Raw genomic sequence first — 24,996 nt, forward strand, 5'->3', positions numbered from 1 at the left:
AGCTCAACTGTGGGAGTGATCGAGTTTGCCCAGATGCAGCATCACACCTAAGATATTCATCTAAGTCCTTTCTATAATTAGAGAGAGAGAGAGGTATCTTCATGGGGTGATTCATCCTACCTACCTCGGAAAATGGTGATTCATTCTCTGGAAGTGCCTGTGTCTCATCATTGTCTATATAGAGAACCTGAGCAGTGAGTTGAGATGAGATACCTGCAGTTTAGCAAGATAAAACCCTTTCCATAAGTGTAAGAGCTGATACCTATGTTCTTAAGCAGTCTTGGGTAATTGCTAGGGCTGGAGATTAAACAACCAAAAAATATCTCAGACTGGACTTCCCTTTCTCTTATATTGACGTATGGTATACGTGGGAGGTCTTTAAATTCATAGCTTTTTAATGTAAATATACTTGAATGAGATGGTACCACTAGTAAATAACAAACCTTTAGTAAACTTAATAGATTTTAAAATAATTCACTTTTCCTGTACCAGCCTTATTGCTGGCTGTGTGTAGAAGCCTGCCTTGTGTAATAATTTCACCCACTGGAGAAAGAGGCCTTCATCCTGATCTTTTGAATTTCTGTGTTTTGACACAAGATCTTTTCTCCTGACAATCATGGTCATAACTCCTCCAACAAGCAAGTGTAGTTACAAATGCTGTCACATGACATTCATACATACATTCCTTTTTAGCACCAAGCCTTTCAGCAAACATATTAACACGTTTCTTACAGCTACTGAACCAACTCACTGAATGCTGACCTGAAGTCAGTCCTTTTCAGCATAAGCTTATTTCTCTGTGCTCCTGCTCTGCTGTTACTATGACTATTTTCTGGATGAGGTCCAGCAGAGGATCATACTCTTTTTCTATTTTCAGTAAATTTTAATGTGAGAGCTAGTAATCAAAAGTTAAAGTTACGGTTAACCTGAGCATGGTGCCTGTTCATTGGTTGTGATTTATGATGAGTAAAAACATTGATTAATAATGCTGAATATTTTGTTATTTTTTTTAGATGTGGACTTAACTGATGTTAAAATATGCAAAATCCCTCCACCCATGAGGAAAAGAGCCCTCTGTAAGTATGATCACTGTAAGTAAATGAAAAATGTATCATTAGGTGAGAAATCATTTTTGCAATCTGAGTGAACAGTTGAGAATTTAAAGAACCTGGGAAGATTATTACATTCCATATTTATATAAAAAGTTTCAAAGCAAAACCTGACTTTATTTTAACTTCTGAAGGATTGATCCCTTTTAAGGATATCTGCAACTACAGAGATTTTGGGCAAAAAACAATTGGACTTTTTAACCTAATAACTGTTTGACCTGTCACTATGTGAACATGCTAGTTATCCTCTAAGTGGTTTGAGGGAAGGGGCCAAGTCATCCTGTCAAAATCTATGCAAGCACATTTTTGTTCATTAGGCAGTTAGATTTAATGGATTTACAAGCTATTAAATGTCACACTGAATAAAGAACAAATCAAGGACAACCTGTTGCTGAAAGAAGGGGAAAAAATTAGGCGAATGGAAAGATTTGGCAAAGAATTTTTATGAAAGTTTTATTTGACTGAATCTTACTGCATTCAGTACTGTCTGAAAAAGGCTCATGGTTCACTAGCCACTTAAACATAAAAAAAACTAATTTTTTTTTTTTACTGTGAATGCTCAAACTTTGGGAAAAACAGGTTGGCCAGAAAGATCCATTCTTATCCATAACCAACCGTATGCAGTCCTGAGCAACTTGCTCTAAGTGACCCTGCTTTTAAACAGAGGATTTGGATGATATGAACTTGTGGTGGTTTGGCCTTGGCTGGGGGCCAGATACCTAGCAAAGCTGCTCTATCACTTTGCTTCTTAGATGGACAGGGGAGAGGGAAAATATAACAAAAGCAGAGGAGTCAAGATAGAAGCAGTTTAATAAAATGCAAAGCCAAAGCAATGTCTGTGTGTGGAAGCAAAAGCAAAGAAAGATGTTATTCTCTACTTCAAATCAAGCTAGGCAATATTAGATCACTCCTGGGAAGCAGGGCTTCAGTATGCATAGCGGTTGCTCCAGAGGACAGACACCATCAAAGAATGTCCCCACACTTCCTTCTTTCACTTAGTTCTTGTATCTGAGCTGATGTCATATGACATGGAATATCCCTTTGGTCAATATGGGTCAGCTGGCCCAGCTGTGTCCTCTCCCGAGATCTCACCCACCCCTCAGCACGCTCTTGGGGTGGAGGAATGTTGGAAAAGTGCAACCTTGATGCTCAGTTCAGTAGTAGCCAAAACCCTGGTGTCTTATCAACACCCGGCTACAGCACTGCAAAACACAGCATTAGAAAGATGCTCTGGGGAGAATTTCCAGCTCAGCCAAACCCAATACAAAACTCCAGGGATCCTTTCCAACTTCAACTATTCTGTGATTCTGCATGAACTGGAAAATTGCCTGTTTTAATTCTTGTCTCTCTTAAATTATATCTATAAGCAGAGTGGTTTGTGGAATTTTTTGTTGTTTTTTTTTTGTTTGGGTTGGGTTTTTAGTTTGTTTGTGGGTTTGGCTTTTTGTTGTTGTTTGGTTTTTTGGTGTGTGTTTTTGGTTTGTTTGTTTTAATACTGTCACTGAGTTTCAAAGCTTTTGGGGATGGGATGTCCAGAGCTCTCAATTTTTGCTTCTTTTACCCAGTAATTCTCCATTTTCCTGTTTGGAATTGGCTTATAACATTGTATTGTATAAACTCAAGTGTAATGACTAAGGCCAAGCATTTGTTCTGAGTGGCAGCAGACTTGGCCCATCTGTTGGATATGGCCCAAACTCCTTTCTCCCTAGAATGAGCTCCCCATTTAAAACCTCATACCTAAGCTCATGTACATGGCCAGGGTTGTATTCAATTCAATTGTCTTAGATACTTAACTTGCATCTGAATTTTAGATGTCCAGTGAACCATTGCTAGTTAAGATGCTAGAGTTCCTTGTGGAGAGAGGGAGATTCTTTTGAAATCCTGCAGAGGGAGATGCTGACTAGTTAAATCCAGAGACTTAAATTAGACAGCCTTCACACAGTTTCAAAATGCCTATTTAAAACAAGTAAAAGCTAAATACTTTACTTAATTAGAATGCATCTTAGGTCCATCAACCTAAAAGGAAAAAAATATGCTCCCAATTATGTAGTATGGTTTAAGTGTTTTGTAAAACGAATGAGAAGTTCCTGTGAAAGCATTACTCATTGCGTTACTGCCTTTCAGGTTTACCAGGCTTTGCTTCTGATCTCACTTCCTAAAAGAATGGAGTTTGTCATAATAGTATGAAATGAATACAAAAGTTCCATAACTACAGTCCTAATGTGCCTGATGGAAGGAACATTCGAATTTATCAGTCAAACCAGAAGCACTACATTTACCTATGTAACCAAGTTTTCTATAGGCCATGTGTTTCTTTGCTCCTGTAACATTTCACTTTATAGGCATTGTGAGGGGAATTGTCATAGGTATCTGTAGACCAATATTATGCAGGGTGAAGGAAAAGCAAAAGACACAGCCATGCGCCACATCAGCAGGCATCCCCTTTGGCTTTTTCTTTCCATTACCACCCCAAAATTTCTGTGTCCCTCTGACTCAGTAGGTTTTATTTATAGTTTTCAATATCCCTTTTTCATGGCAGTAGAGCCTGGAATGACACGGCTGCTGACACTAACATTTCTTGCCCTTTTGTTCTGCCGACCCATTGTCCCTTTGTCCTTATCCCTTGTCCTACCTCTGCAGCCAGAGCCCCCATCTGACAAATTTATTGTGCTCCCCAGGGGTTATGAAAACCAGGAAACTTCATGAAGGATGGTTTAATAACTTAGACAAAGGAAAAGAGCAGCTTGTTCGTTAACGAATCTCAACTCCCATTCTCTGACAGAAGAGCTTTTCTTGCATGTGGTACAGGCTTCAAAAATTTCCACTAAAATGCTACAGATGTAAGATTCATGCAAATTGAGTTATCTGTGCTTTATTTGAATGACCCAAGGCAATTTTCTGGCAGTAGGTTTGCTGCAGTTCAAAAGAACAGGAGCTGATAGAGGCCTAAAATTTTGGTGAATATGTTTTCACTCTCTTGATTGCTTAGTGTGGTGATGTTAGAGGAATAACAATTGGAGACAACCTGCTGCACTCTGCTACTCTGCAAGACAACCATCATTAAAGCCAAGCAGCAAGAAAAGAAGGGTTCTTCATGACAAAATGACAGCAAGAGAACACAGTCCCCGCCATGGTGCAAAATCCCGCACTGTGCAACGGGCCTCCACCATTGATGTCACCTCTGACATGCTAGGCCTTTCTCTAACGGGTATGTACCTTCATGTCAGGTATTGCTCTGTTGCACCATTGTTGGGTTGTTTTTTTCTTTCAATTGATAGAAGATTTAAATGTTCCTGCTTATCTGGAGGGAATGACATTGAGGAATTGCACTAAAAAAATGTAAAAGTCTCAAACTTACAGTATTTTTTTAAATAAACAAAACATAAAAAATGGAGAGAGAAAGAAAGAAATTAATAAAACTAGATTTTGTGCAGTTATGTATCAGTAAAAAATAATAGGGAGAGAAAACAAAAAAAAAAGAATGTCAAGGTCTCGGAATAGTCTTGGTAACCCCCTTGTTTGACATTGTATAAAATTTTCAAGAGAGTTCAGGAATCTGAGAATTATCTGCCTCACCTTTTATGGTGACTAAATTAGGACTGCAACCTCCAGAGGCTTTCTCTGATTAGTGAGGAAGATGGGTAGTTTTAAACTTCTCTCTGTTCACTGATCACCAAGGAGATGTATCTGATTTAATAATTTTGAGTTAATAGTGGCTGACGCACTAAGTGGCTTTAATCTTGGTGTTTGCTACTGAGATTGGTCGTTTTATGTTCCCATATTCCATATAACATTGCATAGTTTTCCATATTTTTAACATGTTTTATGAAATGAGATCATCTCAGGTTTTGCAAATAATTTTTGGGTATCAATATGATTAGCTAATAATATTTTAAATACCATGACTAATTGAGTTAAGAATGTTAATTTTTTTCTGTAAAACTTAAATAATTTTCTGTATGACTGCAACTTCAGGAAAGGATTCACATGACAGCAATGTTTGGCTAATCTTGTGTTAATTTTTCTGATTTACAGGAAACATTCAGGATCCAGATGAGCCGATTTTAGAGTTCAGTTTAGGTAGGCTTACTGATTTTTATGCTGATTTTCATGATATGGGCTGCTGAATATTTATGCAGTTTTTTATTTGTTGAGGTGCCTTTCGTATGGTAAAGATTGAAACCTTGCTTTGATTTTTATGGAGATGCAGGTACAGTTTTTACTGCCTGCTTATCTTTTGATAAGCAGCCAGCAGTTTGATTTTGTGATGTTTTAAAAAGTCTGTAATTAAAACATCTCTTTTTTTTTTATATGAATGCTATTTTCAAATGCTTATTTTGTTTATGTGAACGTACAGTGAAACTGTCTTCAGTCTCAGCGTATCAGCAGGTCAGGTCTTCAAGCAAAATGACGACATGCTGGAAATGTTTCAGGACAGAATATTTTCTAAGACTTACCGACTATTACATATACCTTCTTTCTTGTGGTCTTTCCTGTCAAGTGATAATGTGATTTGTGGCCAAGAAGGCTAATGGCATCCTGGGCTGCATCAAGAATAGTGTGGCCAGCAGGAACAGGGAAGTCATTGTGCTCCTGTGCTCAGCACCGGTTAGGCTGCACCTCGAGAACTGTGTCCAGTTCTGGGCTCCTCAATTTAAGAAGGACATTGAGATACTTGAATGTGTCTGGAGAAGGACAACGAGGCTGGTGAGAGGCCTCGAACACAAACCCTATGAGGAGAGGCTGAAGGAGCTGGGGTTGTTTAGCCTGGAGAAGAGGAGGCTCAGGGGTGACCTCATTGCTGTCTACAGCTACCTGAAGGGAGGTTGTAGCCAGGAGGGGGTTGGTCTCTTCTCCCAGGCAACCAGCAGCAGAACAAGAGGACACAGTCTCAAGCTGCGCCAGGGGAAGTTTAGGCTCGAGGTGAGGAGAAAGTTCTTCATGGAGAGAGTTGTTAGCTGTTGGAATTGGCTGCCCAGGGAGGTGATGGACTCACCATCCCTGGAGGTGTTCAAGAGGGGATTTGACGTGGCACTTGGTGACATGGTTTAGATAGTCATGAGGTCTTGGGTGACAGGTTGGACTTGATGATCCTTGAGGTCTTTTCCAACCTTATTGATTCTGTGATTCTGTGAGATGGTTAAATTTGGACAAGAACCTTATGCTTTAACTGAATTTTCTTCATGGAATTTCAATTGCAGCATTGTTTTCGTGGCTTAATGTTACATTGATGTTTGGAAGGTTATGCTTTTAACTGTATGTCTGAAGTGAAAAATCAGAATGTTTTCTTAGATCTGTTATGAATAATCTGAACAAGAACGTCTTAGAGATGAATAAGGTATTTTGAATATTTTCAGACAAAATATCTAGAATTGCGAAGCTGTTCAGTGTACATTTAAACATTTTACTTAACTATGTAGATTCCAGAATTAACTTTTCCCTGTCTAGCTGAAGCAGAATCAGATTGTACTGTAGATATATGAATCTATCTAGCTAGAATTTGGCTCTGGTGTTTAATGTAATTGTGTAGAGTCATTCATTGAAATTTTTTGATAGTTGCTTCCTACTCACCAAGTCCATTTCCAACAGTTAAACTCACTGATCAGTGTTTGAGCACTTGGTTTTGGTTGTCCATGGCAAAATGATATTTGGGAATGGGCTTAATGGAGCATGACTTCAGATCAAATGCAGCCACACTTATGAGAATCCTAGAGGAAGACTTTTGCATGCGCACTGTTCTAATGACCTGTACCTCAGGGCGCTGGATAGGCAGATATTAGAAGAGAACAGCTGAAATTCCAGCTCTGCAGCTTGGAGCCATACTGATCTGGTTGCATGTTGACTGTTTGGACACTCTAAGATGAGTGATGTCTGCCTTTGTGATGTGATGGTAGAATGAACATTAGGCCCTTCTTGGCTTCATTGTTCTGGGTATATAATATGCTTTTATAAAAATGTAGAGTCTTACAGCAATATGAAAAAGATCCTGAATTTAAATTCATTTATCTGTTGCATACCTACAGCTTGCAGTGAGCTGCTAACTCCATCGCTAGATAGAAAACCAAATAGTTTTGTAGCAGTGAGTGTAACTACACCTCCTCAGGCATTCTGGACAAAGCATGCACAGACAGAAATTATTGAGGTAAGTGGTGAAGTACTTCTAGATTCAATTTAAAATCGAAGCTGTTACAGGAAATATTTCTTCCTAACATATATCACCTTGCATTAATTTTTACCTTTTTCATTTACAATTACAGGGAACAAGTAATCCTATCTTTCTAAGCAGCATTGCCTTTTTCCAAGACTCTCTTATCAATCAAATGACACAAATCAAACTCTCTGTGTATGACGTCAAAGACAGATCTCAGGGAACAGTAAGTTTTTTTTTATTCTCTTATGTAGCCAGTCAGTGTGGAGCAAGGGAATGAGAGGCAAGGAGATAGAACAAGTAACTTTTGTGGAAGAAAGCAAAAGCATTGATCCTAGAGAAGCAAAATGGGTAGTAGAAGGAGAGACAAATGCTGTGAGATGGACTTGGCAGAGTGGGGAGCATTGCCATTTTCCTCAAATAAAGCTTATCTGCCACAAGTCTGGGAACCATTGATTCAAATGAAGAGGTTTTGTCACTTGTTCTGTTAAGTTGTGGTCTGCTTTACTGAACTAGATAATGAACGACATCCAGCGTTCCTAACTGAGACCTCTAACCTGTGCCAAGAATATTTGGCCCGTAATTAAATAGACCTTTTGAACAGAGCTACTAAATTCCAGACATTGCCCTACATTGACACCTTAATGATTTTGTGCAGGGGTGAGATTTGTCCCCTTGCAGAATCAAGTTTAAGTGCCAGCCCTCCTGTGAAACTACTTAGATATATGGGCAACTCAGGCTGTTTATTCTGAGACTGTTGCCCAGAATGCTGTTTCAGACCCCATGTGTCTGCTTTTCTGTGGCTTCCTCAGGGGCAGCAGGGCTGTCTCTCTCTGTACAGTGTTCCATAAGGAGGTTCTGGGAGAAAAAGAAGAACTTCTCAAGGATGTAAGTTCTTCAGGAGGAACCAAGTTTGGGTCTGGAAGGGACTGTGAAGTGTTGACCTAGTCAGTCTGGACCCTGTACAGTCACAGCTTTCAGTGTTCCTGTGTTGCTGTTCCTAAGCTTGTGCATAATGAGGTACTTCCACTCAAGTTCTAGAGAAAAAAATTTAAAAAGCTTATTGTCTTCTAGCAGATTTTATAATTACCAAATGTATTAAATTTTAAAGGGTTTTAATCAGTTACATATGGCCTATGTAATAATTTCTTTTTTTCCTCAGGCTTTGGTTGATTATAATTGTCTTTTGGTATTCAGTGCTGTGGATAAAGCCTTTGTTCATTGTAGAGGTAAATAATTACAGTTCTGGTACTCATCTTCTTTCAGATGTATTTGTTGGGTTCTGGAACGTTCACTGTAAAAGAGCTTCTTCAGGACAGGCATCACAGGTTGCACTTAACACTAAGGTTTGTAATATTCTCTTCAATTTAGGAATTCTTAAATTCTTGAAAGCATGATTATTTAACTGTGCTGACATGTAGAGCCTGTGATGGGGAGAATGATACCCATTGAAACAGAGGATTATCTTAGCTGTTTGGAGTACCTTGATCATAATTTAACAGGGAGGAGCAGATGAGAGAAATGATTCAGAAAAGGCACCAAAAGTATGACATCGATAGTGGGTAAAATTGTCAAATTTATCATAGGTGTGAAGATGAGGGTGCTTTGAGTAAGACGAAAAAGAAGAGGAATGTGATGACAGGAGTTTCACGGTTGTGTGTTAAACATGGTTATTGTGTTAGGTTTATTCTTTCATGACTAAATCGAAAATGGATTTTATTAAACTCTCTTGTTTTGACATCAAGTATATTCTGCTTATCAAAATCTGTTAATACATGCATGTCTTGCCATTGTCACGTCAGCCCTTAGATGTATGTAGTGGATGCTGAGTGACATTGATAAACATGCTGCATGATTTGGAAGCTTAAACCTTTTTTTTGTAGACCCTTTGTGCGTATTTTTACATGTACACATCAATCTTAAAATACAACTCTCTTTAAGTAATAATATGAAGTCTCTGCCAAAATTACTGTTTGTCATGGGTGAGACATAATCAGTTACAGCTATGGTAGATCTGGGTACTGGTGTATATTTAGAAAACAGCAAGATCAGAACTCACTCCCCTCTCAACTGTGTTTATATGGCAGACAGATGGCTGCTGGTCTGGGAAGGCAGGACAGAAAGTTGTGTCAGTTTGTGCTGTGCAGCACCTCAGCTGTTAGTGACCTGTCTCAACTGATAGTGGCCAGGTCCCTTGGGATCTCTCTCATTTGTTTCCATGGAATTCCCTGATCTCCAGGATCTTCCTCTATCTTGGGGAATCTTTCCTCCATTGAGAATCTTCACCACTTTTTTCTTAGACCACTTCTGTTTTTTAGAATCAGCTTTTCTTTCTTGGAATGTCATACCCCCAGTTTTCCCAAGCTAAATAGACTATCTGCACAACATCTGATCAATCTCCTAAATGGTGACCTTAACAGACTTCTCTATTAAGTGGAAAATTTGGGATGTGCTACTTCTGCTTAGTTCACGTTATCAAAATTTACCAGATGCAAGTGGAGCAGTTTCAGCTACCAGTAGCAGGTAGTAGGCTTCTGACTGAAAATTAAAAACTTCGGTTTCATACATTCCCTCAAGCAGGTGCACGCATATACACACACACATCCATCTACCTGTTCCCTGCCAATGTTTGTAATTTAAGCTACTTCTGCCTGCAACAGGCTAATTGTAGAATATGAACTCTTTCTGGTTTTACTGAGGTATTGAAACAGATGCATGATTTTAGGTTAGCTTCAATCAGGAGATCTCTACAATATCTCTGTAGGATAAGGCAAGCAGCTTCCTGTAGGAATACCTCATTTAAAAGATACCTAATTTGAAAAGCTTCCTATTTAAAATGTTCATTAAATGTAAAGATTAGTAGCCTTTTATAAGTGTTCCCTTGTTGGTAAACAGGTCCACCTCCAAAAAAATCTCAACGCAGAGTGTTTGTTGCAGGTCGGCTGAAAGCGATCGTGTAGGTAACATTACAGTTATTGGATGGCAAATGGAGGAGAAAACTGATGAAAGGCCTCCAGTGACAAGGTCACCTGATACAATTAATGGAAGAGTGAGTATGAGCATTGCATCAAATTCAGAAAAATGCAGATTTGTTGTTAGCATTGAAATAAGCCAGCTTGATGACTGCAGTCAACTTTCCATCTCAATATTTAGTAGTGCATTACATTTCAAAATACGGTAAAGAATGGCCTAATTGTGATGAAGAGGTTTTGCATTTTGCAGAGCTCTTGGTGCTCATGTTTGGGGTAAAACGTCTCGAGGAAAATTTTACTTCACAGGGATTAAGCTTTACCTTTCAGTGCTTGTGATTTCAACAGAATAGACTCGCAGTACTGTATGTTGGTGTGCTTGGTGCACTTGAAAGGCAGTTTCACAGAGATATGGTATTCCAGTTCATATTGTGAATGGAGTGGCATTAAGCAAATCTGTAATGGGGATGCTCAGGAAATTTACAGACTTCTCACAGATAACTTAGAAGATTTTTAGTAAAACTAAACATGTTACTTGAATACTGAACTTTTGTTTTCTTTTCTGATCCGCAAATGTTTGATGGGACCACATATTTATAGTGCTTTATCAGCCTAGACATATGCTTAATTCTGTAAACCTTGTGTTCTGAGTATCACAGTGATAATTGCACTTTTATCTATGTATTGCCATCACAATGTGGATTAGGGTCACTTTGTATCTGGCCAGACTTGTACCTGCTATATATTGGTGTGGTACCTTTAGGAAGTTTGGATCTGTGCTACCATAAAGTAGTTGAAGGGCTGGATGAAAAGTTTTACAGCAGTTTCAACTGTGCAATAGAAGTAAATACGAATGCTTAGATTGGAGTTTTGAAATGGGTTTATTATTTTACTCTGCAGTATTTTTGTCCACAGTAAACACATTTGAAATATTTACTTGGGTGTTGTAGTGAATATTCCTTTCAAGACTGTATAGTGGGGTCATTACTGAGGTTTTATTCTGGGTTTTGGTTTTGTTTAGACTGTGTTGCCAGTTGATGAAAGTTTAACGGAATCCTTAGGAATGAGATCGAAATATGCTTCATTACGGAAAGATGCACTACTGAAATCTGGTAAGCTGCTGTGTGCTGTAACAAATAAGCTTAAGGTTTCAGTAAAAGCTAATTTCTTGCTCCCTGCCTGTGGCCCCAAGGTATGTAAGCAAATGTTTCATTTGAATAGGAACTGTTGTGCAGTCCTTTGAGGAAATAATAAATTATTTTATAATCTGCACTATTTTGTATAGTGCAAACAGCAGAAGCAAACTTCTGTCATGAAGTTGACTGTAGTATAAAATTTTCCATGCAGTTTGCTGGTATATTCATAAGCAATCATTGTGAGTGGAGGGGAGGGATAAAGGAAAGCAGTTGCTTTAAGAAGTAAAAAAATTCTTAAAGTTTAGTTTTTCATCAAATGATTTCACAAGAGAAAAATGCACAGTACAATAAAAAAAAAAGGAAAAGGTAAAAAAATAAATGTTTCTAAAGTTGAATATGTATCTCATTTCCTTACCAGAGTTTTACAGCATTTGGAGGCTTTTCCTGCAAGTACTGTAAGAATGGTCATTGAAGAATGACCATACTTGGAAAAGCTAGATTGATGCCTCGTTAAACCAGATCTGTACAGCAGTGTTTTGCAGCATGTTAGTGAATTGAAGCCATTTACTTTAAAAAAGGAGAGTCTTTGTACACTTCTAACTCATACCCTATGCTTAAATAACATGTTTTTAATTCTTTAGTGTTTGGTGGTGCCATTTGCCGAATGTATCGTTTCCCAACCACTGATGGAAACCACCTGAGAATCTTGGAGCAGATGGCTGAGAGCATCCTGTCACTGCACATTCCTAGGCAATTTGTGAAGCTTCTTCTAGAGGAAGATGCAGCAAGGTGAGTTTGGTTTGGTTTACATGTGCAGGAATACAGCAGTGATAGCTGGGGCTGTTACTGAGTTACCAAGGAAATGTATCTGCAGAAGAGGCACTGAAGAAAGAATAATAAAAGCAGCAAGTTGCTGACTGTGCCGTTACAGTGAGTAAGATGCTATACCAGAGTGTAGAGTTTGGCCTTGAGTGTATGGTGGTGTGAACAGAGGTGCTGATGGGAGAGAATTGTTAGCATAACGAACACTTAGGATCATACTGCAGTTAGCTGCACTTAGTGGTTAGCTATTCCTCTCACAAAAGTCTTAAGGGCACAGAATGTTCCCTACCCATGTGACTGTATTAGGACCAGCATTATATATATATATGTATATGGATGTGTGTATGTGTATATGTGTGTGTGTGTGTGTATACGCAAACTTTATATATGTCAATGCACTTTGTTTTTTAAACTCAGTTTGGTTTTATTATCAAGAGAAAAAGGAAGTTGAATTAAAAATAAAACATCTCTCAATGTTTCTTAGGTAGGGGGAAGTCTGGATAGATGAGACAATACAAACGAAAGAGTAATAACTCCAGCTGCTGAGAATTTTGAGAAGGGAACAAAGACAACATAGAAACCAGCTGAGTGGAGTGAGTAGAATAGCAGACAGAGAAGAAAAATCTGAATCGTTTTGAAGGTGAACTTTGAAAAAGTCAATTGCCTTCTGTACTGTGAAAGCAACGCAAAGATAGAAGACAGGAGCACTGAATCCACTCAGTGAGTGGCCTTGAGAGTCAGAAGAGCAGTTTTGAATGAAAAACAAGCTAGAATAAGAACAAATAAAGTGACAGGAGTTGGCAGAGAGAAGGAAACCTGTTAAACATTTCATGGATTTATTCTGCACTTGCTTCAGTTTGAAGCTATTAACTCTCTTCCAAACAACATATTTATGAGTTTTACTTCCCTACATTTGTAGTCCATGTTTTGCAAACAGAATGGTTTGTTTATTCTTTATAAAAGTCAAGACTGGCATGGTAAAAGAATTTTAGCTGTATTTTTGAGAACTGGGTTTTATTTGGGCTGTGTTTGAATCCATTCCTATTGATCTAACTAAGCCTGATCTTAATTAAAAGATTTATCTAGTGCGCTCATTATCCTCTATTAATACATTTCAATTCCTTTGGGATACTATTAATCTATGTGGGCAGACAGAAGTAGTCTGCATCATTTTCAGGTATTTCCATATTTTCAAAAAGGATAGATTCTGAGGGGAAGATGGCAGTGACTTTGTAATGTATGGAGAAACTAATGCATGACGTGATTTTGAATTTCCAAAGTTCACATTGAATTTTTTTAGGGGTTTTTTGTTGTTGTTGTTGGTTGTTTTTTTAGTTTTGGGGTTTTTTTTGCTGCTGTTATTTTTGGATTTTTGTTACATGCACTAAAGAGTAGTCAGATGCTAGAGAGAGTATGGTGTGTCTCATCTAGCTGTCCAGCTACAGCCTTGATGGAGGTGGTTTAAGATACACTATTATGCCTTTTGACATGGGTTATTCATTGTTTATTTTAGATCTTTGTTTCTCTACAGCTTTCTTCACAGTACAAATTAAAGCACCTATTCATTATGAGGTACAGCTATAATAATGTAAAAAGTTGGCAAGCTTACTCAAAAAGTTGCCATTTGTGGTGGATGTAGTTTAAGGACTTGAAGATAGTAGGAGGAGCATTTAGGGTGAGTGTGGGGAATAAAGATACGGCCTGTGGGCAGTGAAGTTTCTTTAAGGAATTAGCCATGAAATGTGATTGTTCAGAGGCTCTTGCTAAAATCATGTAGACATCAATGGATACATATTGTATGCAGTTATGTGTTAATGACAGCCCAAGTGATTGCTAAATCAACTTTCTATGCTCTGAATTGTGTGACTCAAAGGTAAATACAAGTTTTATGTAATTGGCAAAAAAGACTCCCTTCTCCCTGCTCAATGACATGCTCAATCACACTTCGTATTCAAAGGATCCCTCAGATTTGGCCAAGTGCTCTTTTTCTCCATTCTTCATGCTGCAGCCCAGATAAATTCCAGACAGCCACACAAGCACAGCTGCCTCTGTATTAACATCCTGATGACTTTTGAGAATGTCCTTGGATAATCACAACTACTGTCTATTACATAAAGCTCTGAGCCAGAGGTTCAATCTCTTCTTCAATGATATAGACAGTGAGATTAAGTGCACCCTCAATGAGTTTGCTGATGATACCAAGCTGACTGGTGTGGTTGATAAGACTGAGGGATGCGATCAAGTGCAGTCCTGTGGAAAAGGACTTGGGGACAGTGGTGGATGAGAAGCTTGACGTGAGCCATATTTGTGCACTTGCAGCCCAGAAGGCCAACCATATCCATGGCTGCATCAAAAGAAGCACGGTCAGCAGGTTTAGAGAGGTGATTCTGCCACTCTGCTCTGATGAGACCTTACCTGGAGTATGGTGTCCAGCTCTGGAGTCCTCAGCGCAGGCAGGATATATACCTGCTGGAGCAGGTCCAGAGCAGGGTGACAAAGATGAATAGAGGGCTGGAGCACCTCTCCTACAAAGACAGGCTGAGAGAGATGGAGTAGTTCAGCCTGGAGAAGAGAAGGCTCCAGAGGGACCTCAGAGCAGTCTTCCAGTACCTGAAAAGGGCCTACAGAATAGCTGGAGAGGGACTATTTATAAGGGCCTATAGTTATAGGACAAGGGGCAACGGTTTTAAACTAGAGCAGGATAGTTTTAGGTCACACATTAGGAAGAAATTCTTCATTATGAGGGTGATGAGACACTGGAATAGGTTGCCCAGATAAGTCATGGACTCCTCATCCCTGAAAGTGTTTAAGAACAGGCTGGATGAGGCTCTGAGCAACCTGGTCTAGTGGGAGGTGTCCCTGGCCATGGCAGCAGGTTGAAAATAGATAATCTTTAAGGTCTTTTCCATCTCAAGCCATTCTATGATTCTCTTTGAAAGGAAACATCTAACTGGAGGAATATTTTGACTACCTAATTATGGTATGCACATCCCCTGCTGTCTTAGCCTTGTGAGACAAAGAAGTTAAAAAGTGTTAAAATGTGAATTTGCTTTAGGAAGACCTGGGCTGATATGCATGACTAGTTTTGAGCAGTTAGTTTGACACAGTAGTCATAATAGCATCTTTTGCTGAAGCAGTTTATGAGATGAACCTGGAAGTGTCTTCTTCCAAGTCACTGATAAATATGATTTATACTTGCCAACTGGCAAATTGATGTTTTTCTTGGAAATTTTCTTTATTTTGATAATATCCTAAATACTATGGATTTGGGACACTAAGAGAACTGCAAGAAAAAGACTGCTGGATCCTTCTGACAGATGATTGTTCTACATTTTCTGGGGCAATGTGCTGTTGAATTTTGTGTGGTGTTTGCTTGTTTACCTTTTCCTTTCTTCCTCTACTCTGAATACTGTCTTAATCAAGACAGTAATAAAAGTATGACATGAAATACACTGAATAGTTTTAAACAATGGGCGAACCATATGTAGCACCGTGTTGCCATGTGTGACTGAAATCCTAGCAGCCAGAGTGCAATGGGAAAGTCAGGGGGTTTCCTGTTCATCTCTAGGAGTATCCAGTCATCCTTTATTCTACTTACAGTGAAACCTGAGTGCCGAATAATAATCCTGAATCTCAGATTAGAGATTTGTTGGCTCAATTTTTGTTTCTCTAAACCTTTATTAATTACTTATTCTTCTTAGGCCCTCCCTGCCTGATTTTGAAAACTGCTGTGTAGATACCTAGTCAGTACAGATACTCCTTGTACCTAATGTTAGATAGGTGTTAATCCCCCACCCAACTCTGTCACAGTTCTGATTTAATTTGAGAGCCACCAAGGTTCTGTGGAGTAGCCTAAAAAGTTCTTCATTGTTCCAAGTCACCTGAGATGATGACAGTGCACATGATTTATAAATCATCGTGTAGTTTGAGAGCTTCTGCAGACAGGTGAGAAGCTTTGGTTTTGACCAACATTTGAGGCTCCTAGGGAGAACACTGTGTTTTCTGCCTGTGAGAAACCTGCAGATGTTGGAGTAGAGCTCAACAGGTATGCTTTGGGATATATGTTTGGAAGCATTGTAAGTCTGGTACGTAGGTTAGACCAGAGTAAACTGAGAGTGTGTCAGCTGAGGATGGTGCTACATTGATAAAAGGTAATACTCAGTCTTGGACAAAGAGACCAAACACTTTCTTTCCAACACTCTACTCCTCACTCCCCATTTTTTTTTTCCTAGGGTTTGTGAGCTAGAAGAATTGGGAGAATTGTCTCCTTGTTGGGAAAGCCTTCGTCGACAAATAGTTACTCAGTACCAAACAATTATTTTAACTTACCAGGAAAATCTAACTGATCTGCACCAGTATAAAGGTAATTGCTTTATTATGATAGCTTGATGCTTCTCAACAGTGATTGTTAGTGCTTCTCTGGAATTATGAACCCAGAATGTTTTAGTTAAAAAATATTATTATTAGATTACTTTATGCTTACTTTTCTCTGCATTTCTCAGGTCCTTCATTTAAAGCCAGTAGCTTGAAAGCTGATAAAAAATTGGAATTTGTTCCCACAAATTTACATATACAGAGAATGAGAGTCCAGGATGATGGAGGATCAGGTATTTGGTCCTATCTCTCTTTTTTCACCTTATTCTGTTACTTTTCTCTCCATTCTTCTTTTTTTTTAAGTTTCTATCCTCAACCATATAGACAGGTTTCTACAAATTACTGCTCTCTAGTACTAGTGCTACCTGGCATTTTTGAAGCACTTGTCAAGTGGTGTAAGCATAATTATTGCTATTCCGCAGGTGAAAAAATGAGATTCTGGAGTTAACTGTGCTCTAGGTGACATAAGTCAGCCTTTGTACTAGGGAATATATTGGACTAAGCTAGTGTGTCCCTTCCAATTATTTTGAATAGAATAGCAAAGAATAGCAAAGGTTCTGACCGCAGTTTATTGCTAAGCTTACATGCATTTTCTCTGGAACAATCATGTATGGTTGTGCAAAAGTGCACCAGTTTGTTCACATCAGGTTTATTTCTTCACAAATACTCTAGATTTTCCCTTTTCTTAACAGTAATCTCCACTAAGAATGGGCACACACTTGTCTCACATATCCATGTGAAGGACTCTGGTAATGGCAGCTTTATTGTAAAGACCAAAGTTCAAGGCTTCTTTTTCACTGTCTGTCTTCTAAATTAAGAAACAGAGGACCAGCATTCAAACACAGTTCTTTTCACCTCACATGTATTTGATGGGTTTCCAGGGCCTCAAACAGTTCAGTTTTCCATGTCCTTCAAGACACTGACATGAAGTTTTGCAAAAATTACTTTCAAAGTAGTTTTTTTATTTCCACAATTGTTTGTCCATATTTAAGATTACAAGCTTTCATTTGTAAGTCCTTTTTGTCCACCCCAGATCAGAACTACGACATAGTCACCATAGGAGCACCAGCAGCTCATTGTCAAGGCTTTAAATCAGGTGGCTTGCGGAAAAAGCTGCATAAATTTGAAGAGGCAAAGAAACAGTAAGTAGAAATGTTGTCGAGTCTGCTGTTATTGTGCCTTTTCTTCCTAGTCCATGCTCAGTGATTTGGAAAACCACTTCGTTCTATGTTTTTGTTGCACTTGAGTCAGTAGTTCTACTATACAATGTGGAGACTATTCCATGTCTTTTTCCAAAAAAGGAGAGGATAAAAATTTTTCTCTTTATATTGGCATATTTGTTTGTTCATTCAGTTTAGCTGTTTCAGATGTTGGGTTTGTGTTCTGCCTAATTGTGGATTAGAAAATGTGTCTGTAGAATGTAATCGGCTGCACTGCATCATGCTTTCAATTCATGAGTTTCAGGAGACTCACCCCTCTCATAAATTCAAGGTTCTGTTGCTGAATTCTCTTTAGTACAGCTATGCCTGATAAGTAAATTCCTTGCTGACAGCTTGGGCTTAGTTCTGGTATTATTGCTAGAGGCTTTTCTGTGTGCCTCAAGATTTATAAACAGATTAGGCTTCTGAATCTGGCCTCGCTCTACAGGCAGGATACTTCCTGTCAGTCCTGTCTTCCAGAACTTAGTGACCTCTCTGGAATTGTAATCATATGTACTAGGGGAAGGGGCATAATTTGGAATAGTGACATATGCTAAAGGGAAAGACCTTCATGGCACCCACTCCAGCTCCCAGTGAAGAGGTAATGCTGTCTGGGTTCACATTACTTTTACTGCAGCATGGAGAACTGAAGGAACAATTTGAATAACAGTAGGAGTCATTTTTGCCAGGGAAAGCAGGGCCATGATAATGCCTCTACAAAGAAAGGATTTGGAGGTGATGGGAGGAGGGAATGATGTAGGAACCAGGCTCTGCCAACTGCAGAATTGCTTTTGGTAGTGAAATGAATAGCAGCATCCTGTGAACGTCAGTCAGATATATACTAATAAAAAGAGTGGTGCAAAAATATGTCTAGTGTAATTATTAATTTAGAGTGCACTAGCATTGTGTGCTAGGCTCACCCTTGCTCTTTTGATGCCACTACTGCTTTCTAAAATAACCTACTTCTGTCAGCTTAGCTCATGAAGTGGGCCTCAATCCCGCAATATCTAAATTCCGCCCCCCCCCTTTTTTTCCTTCTTACTCTCATCCAATAATCAAGCTGATCCAAGAGCTTATTTTTTTCTTTTCCTCTAAGCTTTATGGAACTGTTCTTTCTGGGTACATGAAAGCTTCAGATTCAGCATGTGAAGACTAACTTTCCTTTTAAGTACTTTTATGTTGCCATAAAAGCAAGTATAGTAGAACTGAGATCTGTCTCCTCAGTTTCACTCTTACATAGATATCATTCAGTTCTTTCTCCCCTCATTGGCAAAACTGTGCTTGGTGCATCCACAACATTTCCCCAGAACAACAAATGGGCATCTGGCAACCTGTGTTTTTTTTGCTTGCAAGTTTAATTGTTATGTACCTGCTTTGTTGAAAACATGACTCAAATTATTTTCCCAAATGTCCTTTGTTTTGTTTTCTGCTTTTGGTATTTGCTAACAATCTGCTAATTTTATTTTGGTTTTGTTTTGTTTTTTTAGCAGTTATGAGGAGTGTTGGTGAGTTTTCTGTTTCTGAGGGTTCTGTAGAGAGGGTGTCAGTTCTTGGGTTTTATTTTTCTTCATTTTCTTTGGCAAAGATCTGGTGTGTTTTAAAGTGTGCAGGGCTTTTTTAATGTGCATCCCTAATTGTGCTCCAGATAATTGTAGCTGCTTTGTAGAATGTGATATGTGAATGAATTTCATCTGCAATGTTTGTTTGTAATGAACAGCTAGCTTCCTGCTCTCTCTGATCATAAGAAGTTAGAAAGCTGAAGATCAGAATGCCAACATTTTATATCTTTTCCTCTGTTATTTCCAGTGAAAAGTGCCTGGAGACAGAAAATCTCTGCCAGAGGTGGAAGATAATTAAGATAACTCCATGTATTTTTAAACCTTTATGGGGATAGATTTGGCATGGTTTATATTTTTATAACACACCTTCATTTAAATATCTCAACTTTTTTTTCTTTTTTCCTCATGTTGTGATGTTTGGTGCTATAAAAAGGAAACATTACTTGTTGGTTCAACGGCGTTGAAGTTCTGCTCTAAATTACTCATATTAAAGGTTGAACCCCTAATTCACTGAGAGTTTAAGGCTGTGGTACAGTTTGCTGATACAGTATGATGAGAGCTGTTCATTTGAAAAAGCAATTGCAGGTTGGAAAGTAAATATGTGTGAATCTTACACCATAAATTTTTCCCCTGATCATGCCAGCAAATGTTTGTGATTAAAAATATAATAATTATAAATCAACTCTCTCTATGCTGCATGGCCTTTCCTGACAAATATGTCTTTATGCATGTTAACCACACTGTCATGGAAATAAATTGCTCAGAGGAATTGTCACTAAGATCAATAGAGAGCACAAACCATTTACAGAAAAAGCACTAAACGCCAAGATCAATTTGCTGTATGACATAGCAGTACTGAGGAGTGTTATCTGAGCCACTTAGGTGGGTGACCAGAGGGACGCAAATAAGGAAACTCTTTCGAGAACCAGCTCAGCATTATATCCTTTGAAAATAAATGCCCCATCTCTTCTTGTAATGGATCTCAGACAGATACTGGATTTAAGCTTCCCCCTTGCCTTAATAGCAGTTAAAGGACAAGAACTGGTATTTGTGGTAATGTTTTTAAAGTGTGCTCCAAGCAACCTTCCTGTCTTACCTCACAGACACACTGCAGAAATTGTCAGCCGATGAAGGTCCTGACCTGAGGCAACTGTGCCTGGAAAAGAAACTCTTCTCTGTGTAGTTTACCAGTGTAGATGTGTATACTGAACAGTGCTGAGATTGGTGTAAACAGTAGGTTTTTCTGCACTGTTACTATGCTGAAGCTATTAATTACTGGAAAAAATAATAAAATTAAGATAATGTATGGTTGATGTCACCTCATGCTTGATGCCATGTCATGAATGGGCATCACAGTTGTCACAGATGGAACTGATGTAAGTTTCAAACCATCACAGTGATCTTTATATAGTTTTCCTACTGTGAGGAAAAAAGCATCATATTGCCTGGCAAAGGGAATAGGTGGATTAATTCCAAATAGTTATTTAAAAGTTATCATCAGAGATAAAAGTCAACTTTTTTGAATTACTCTTCTCAGGTAGAATTAATCACCCTGTAAAATCACTGTTTTCTCTCTGGCAGTTACAGAGGGCATCCAAGCATCTGTCTTAGACTGTGTAAGCAACTTCTGTAGACATGTAACCTTAGAAGACATAAACTGTTTTCCTCCACTGCCAAGTAAGCAGTTGTAGTGGAGGTACAGTATTCCAATATAAAGATATGTTCTATTGGTGTAGTTTATTTCCCTTACTGTTTAGAAAAGGCCAAAATGTGGTATTGCTTTATATTGGTACAGGTGAGCTCATAATAGAGTTGTATCATGTCCCTAATTCATTATAGGAAGTGTGTGCTAACAGAAGCTACACCAAGGACAGAGTCTTCAGATTAGCCTGGAAATATATTTTGGGGTTTATATACCATAAGGTTGGTTTTGGTGGTGTAATTTGAATAAGGCATGCAGTTGAGGAAAGGATATACTATTGGAAGAATTTTTGTTAATACCACAGTGTTTGCATTATGAATCTGCGTGGCATTTCTCTGTTAGGACTGCAGATTTTCTTTTCAAGGCGCTAGTAGCTATATTATCAAACAGGTTTGTAAATCAGGTCTCAATGAAGTGTCTGTGTTGTGAGCAGAGGGAGACTGGCGCAAGCTCTGCTCATAGTGGTTCAGTATCATCTTATGGCAAAATCAATCACCCACGTTCTTCTAAGCAAAACTGTCCCTCTGGTATCAAGCTCTGACCACAGCCCCTTGCCAAGGGGATTAGTAAATCTGCATCTGAATGCTTTCAGTAAAGGCAGAGTAGGCCCTAGGGTCAAGTTCCTGCTGTGCAATTGCCCACTGGCCTTTCATTGTTGATTGCTAGCTTTAGGTAAATTTTTGTTGTCTGCTATTAATTCCCCAGCATGCCACTGTAATGTGTGTACCTCTAGATCAATTTTGCTCCTAAAATCAGTCTTTCTTTTTCAGCACTTCAACAAGTTCCCAGTCTATAATATACATCCCGCAGGACATTGTTAGAGCAAAGGAAATTATTGCACAAATCAACACCCTGAAAACCCAAGTCAGTTACTATGCAGAAAGGCTCTCAAGAGCTGCCAAGGATAGATCAGCTAATGGTCTCGAAAGAACGCTTGCCATCCTGGCAGACAAGGTAGGAGAATAATGCATTTCCTCACTGAAGCACAGTATATTTTTTTTCCCTTCTGTCTCTTATCTTGAGTAGGTTTTCTTGAAAGATCTATTTTACCGTGTTCAGTACTGTGTTCTAATGTGTACACTTCTAAAGAAAAAGGGGTATAAAAATGTCTTCACGTTATTCTAAACTTTCATCAAATGGAGAATGAACTGCAAATAAGGGTGAATTGCACATTTATTAGTGAAATTTTCAACATTTGCAAGGCTAGTGTAATAGTACAGGCTTTTGAAAAGTACTATTTGTGTTTTGGTATCCTATCTTGCTTTTTAAAGCAATTCTATAAAATGTTTTTTTCAGAAGGCACCTTAGAGACTCCTAAACAATGTTTAGTTTCTTCTACAGAACATTAGTTCTTTTTTTTTTTTTCTGCAAAAGAATATAGTATAAATTGTGTATAGAATAATGAAAGTTGTTAAAATGGGGGATTTATTGCTGTTTAGACTCGACAACTAGTCACAGTCTGTGACTGCAAGCTGTTGGCAAATTCAATACACGGACTGAATGCTGCAAGGCCAGACTATATAGCTTCAAAAGCATCTCCAACATCTGGAGAAGGGGAGCAAGTGATGCTGAGGAATGATCAAGATACACTTGTGGCCAGATGGACAGGAAGAAATAGCCGGTCTTCTCTGCAGGTGGACTGGCATGAAGAGGAATGGGTATGGTTGTTTGGTGGAGCCATGAGTATTTTCTTCTTTTTGTTTTCTGCATTCTTTTGTTTGTAAGCTTTGTAACTGCTCACTAGATATACAAAGTATGTCTATTTTGAGGATGTTGGTCACTTAGCAAATACAGTTCCTCCGTTCTGGTGGAGCCATGAGTATTTTCTTCTTTTTGTTTTCTGCATTCTTTTGTTTGTAAGCTTTGTAACTGCTCACTAGATATACAAAGGATGTCTATTTTGAGGATGTTGGTCACTTAGCAAATACAGTTCCTCCGTTCTATCTTTATGGCATAGAGATACAAACAAGCCTTAATAAAGACTTCTGGATCTCCTAAACAGCAGAAATAATTGGAAGTAGGTTCCAATGGAAGGTAAATATTTTTTTAAGTGAAAAGGTGACCACACAACAAAGGGCTCTTACACTTCTCCAAGATAAAGCATATTTTTTTTGTGTGTTAGTGATACAATTCAGCCTTCCTGGCTTTTATTCTTATCTAAATACTTAGAATTTGCAATTTATCTCTGTTTTAGTCATGAAGAGCATTTTAAAACTGTTTGCACAAATAATTTAATTCATGGAAGTGAACTAAATCTCAAAAATAGTCAAAATTAATTACATCCATTGTTAATATAGTCAAATATCAATTTAGAAGTTAGATCAAATTTATTTGGGAAATCAATCCTTACTAGTTTTAATTGTTTTGGAATACTTTGGCTTACAGTTAAACTCACAATGATGACATATGAATAAGGCCAATTTTGTCTGTATTCACTGAGTTATGTAGGAAAAAAGATGTGTAATTGCATGCACATCTGTATGTCAAACATGATTTTCAATAATAAACAATAGTGCCCACTGGAAATCACTTATAATGGCATTTAAAATTGCTTATGAAATTTACTTAGAAAATAGTTTTGCATTTGTCTTGGGTTTGTAGGGAGCATTTTACCACACAAGTCATGTCATTACATATTGTTGGCATACATAATACCCAGAGTTTGTGTGTGCACAAATGTAAATGTAGCCTGGAGAAACTTTGCAGAGAAATTGTGACTAGAATCACAAGAGGAAATATATTGACAAAGGATTTGTTGCCCAGTGTCTCTATTCTTTTTACATTGAGAAAGAAATGTTTTCTTTTAAGGAGAAAGTTTGGCTGAATGTTGACAAAAGTCTGGAGTGTATTATACAGAGAGTGGACAAACTTCTCCAGAAGGAGCGCCTTCAAAGTGACAGCTGTGAAGATGTTTTCCAGTGTGACACCAGCAGTACTAGTAAGAAAGGTAATCGGGACACTCGTGCCTACTGGATAAATCCAGAAGATATAAATGAGACCTCATCATCCTCACCACCACCTTCATCCACACCATCCTGTGCATGCCATTCTCTCAGAAAGACAAGTGCGTATAGCCAGACGCTTCTTCTCCCTGCTGCTCTCCTGCTCTGCGCTGGCATCATTCCTAAGCCTCTGTTACATCCTTCTGTGTATTTATAGTTCAGTGGCGGTGGTAAGCACTGGTGTCAGGCAGAAAGGGCTGATGGTGTACAGGGAACTGCTAAGCCCATTATTTTGAAATCCCCATCCCAATGAAATAATTTCCAAATCCATTGATGACAACACAATTTGGTTTCCACATTGGGTGTTTTAAACAGGAAAAACGGGTGTTTGGATTAACATATGTCAAATACCACCTCTGGTAGCTTTCCCAAACCCTAATGGCTTCAGCTTCTTTGCAGCAATCAAAACTTACTACAGTGAACTTTTATAAAAGATAAATTAAACATGAGAGAGGTGCATCCACTACTGCAACACTAATGGTCCCAGCTGGGCTGCGAAACCATAAGAGAGGAGCCAAACAATCCCACAGACTGAGCTGAGCTTGTATGAACCTACTGGAGCTTAAAGCAAATTTATCCAAATTGTCAAAAGCTGTAGTACTGAGACTCTCAATTAGACTTCTTGTAGCTGGGAGGTAGGAATTGGCAGTGCAAGCTCTCAGTGGAATAATCCTATCAAAATTTGAGTGTGGGTGCTAGATTGAACTCAGCATAATGCCATGAGCATCTGAATGAAAGATATCCTTATCAGTTTAGGGTGATGGTTTTGCAGCGGTGAATTAAATTTCCAAATTACTTCATTTACATATGCATTCATTTTACTTATTCTCACATTCTTTACATGTGGTCACTGTAATTTGGCCACTTAATAGAGCGTGTGTGCCAAGTTAAGCTCTAGAAATACCGATTTGTGTTTTCACGTCCTTTTTCCTGTTCTGTCTTATCATTTGATGGCCCTTTGTCCCTTACTGTGTGT

At 38.5% G+C, this 24,996-nt stretch overlaps 1 protein-coding gene across 8 annotated transcripts in view; it reads left to right on the forward strand.

The window, feature by feature from the left end:
- Positions 1-4,211: 4,211 nt before the first annotated feature.
- The window catches only part of INPP4A (inositol polyphosphate-4-phosphatase type I A), a 43,916-nt gene continuing 23,131 nt past the window's right edge, over positions 4,212-24,996 (forward strand). For 2 of the 8 annotated variants that reach the window (XM_054386986.1, XM_054386954.1), the window contains exons 1-15: positions 4,212-4,317; positions 5,145-5,189; positions 7,133-7,251; positions 7,367-7,483; positions 8,524-8,603; positions 10,195-10,306; positions 11,248-11,338; positions 12,004-12,151; positions 16,417-16,547; positions 16,687-16,791; positions 17,592-17,700; positions 19,245-19,262; positions 21,789-21,972; positions 22,458-22,676; positions 23,827-23,965. In XM_054386986.1, the coding sequence (XP_054242961.1) occupies positions 4,212-4,317; positions 5,145-5,189; positions 7,133-7,251; positions 7,367-7,483; positions 8,524-8,603; positions 10,195-10,306; positions 11,248-11,338; positions 12,004-12,151; positions 16,417-16,547; positions 16,687-16,791; positions 17,592-17,700; positions 19,245-19,262; positions 21,789-21,972; positions 22,458-22,676; positions 23,827-23,965 (1,723 nt within the window). Of the gene's footprint in view, positions 4,318-5,144; positions 5,190-7,132; positions 7,252-7,366; positions 7,484-8,523; positions 8,604-10,194; positions 10,307-11,247; positions 11,339-12,003; positions 12,152-16,416; positions 16,548-16,686; positions 16,792-17,591; positions 17,701-19,244; positions 19,263-21,788; positions 21,973-22,457; positions 22,677-23,826; positions 24,083-24,996 lie in introns of all 8 variants that reach the window. The other 6 variants (XM_054386994.1, XM_054386962.1, XM_054386970.1 and 3 more) reach the window with 4 other exon arrangements.

Source organism: Indicator indicator, chromosome 1 (assembly GCF_027791375.1).
Source record: "Indicator indicator isolate 239-I01 chromosome 1, UM_Iind_1.1, whole genome shotgun sequence".
Lineage (NCBI taxonomy): Eukaryota > Metazoa > Chordata > Aves > Piciformes > Indicatoridae > Indicator > Indicator indicator.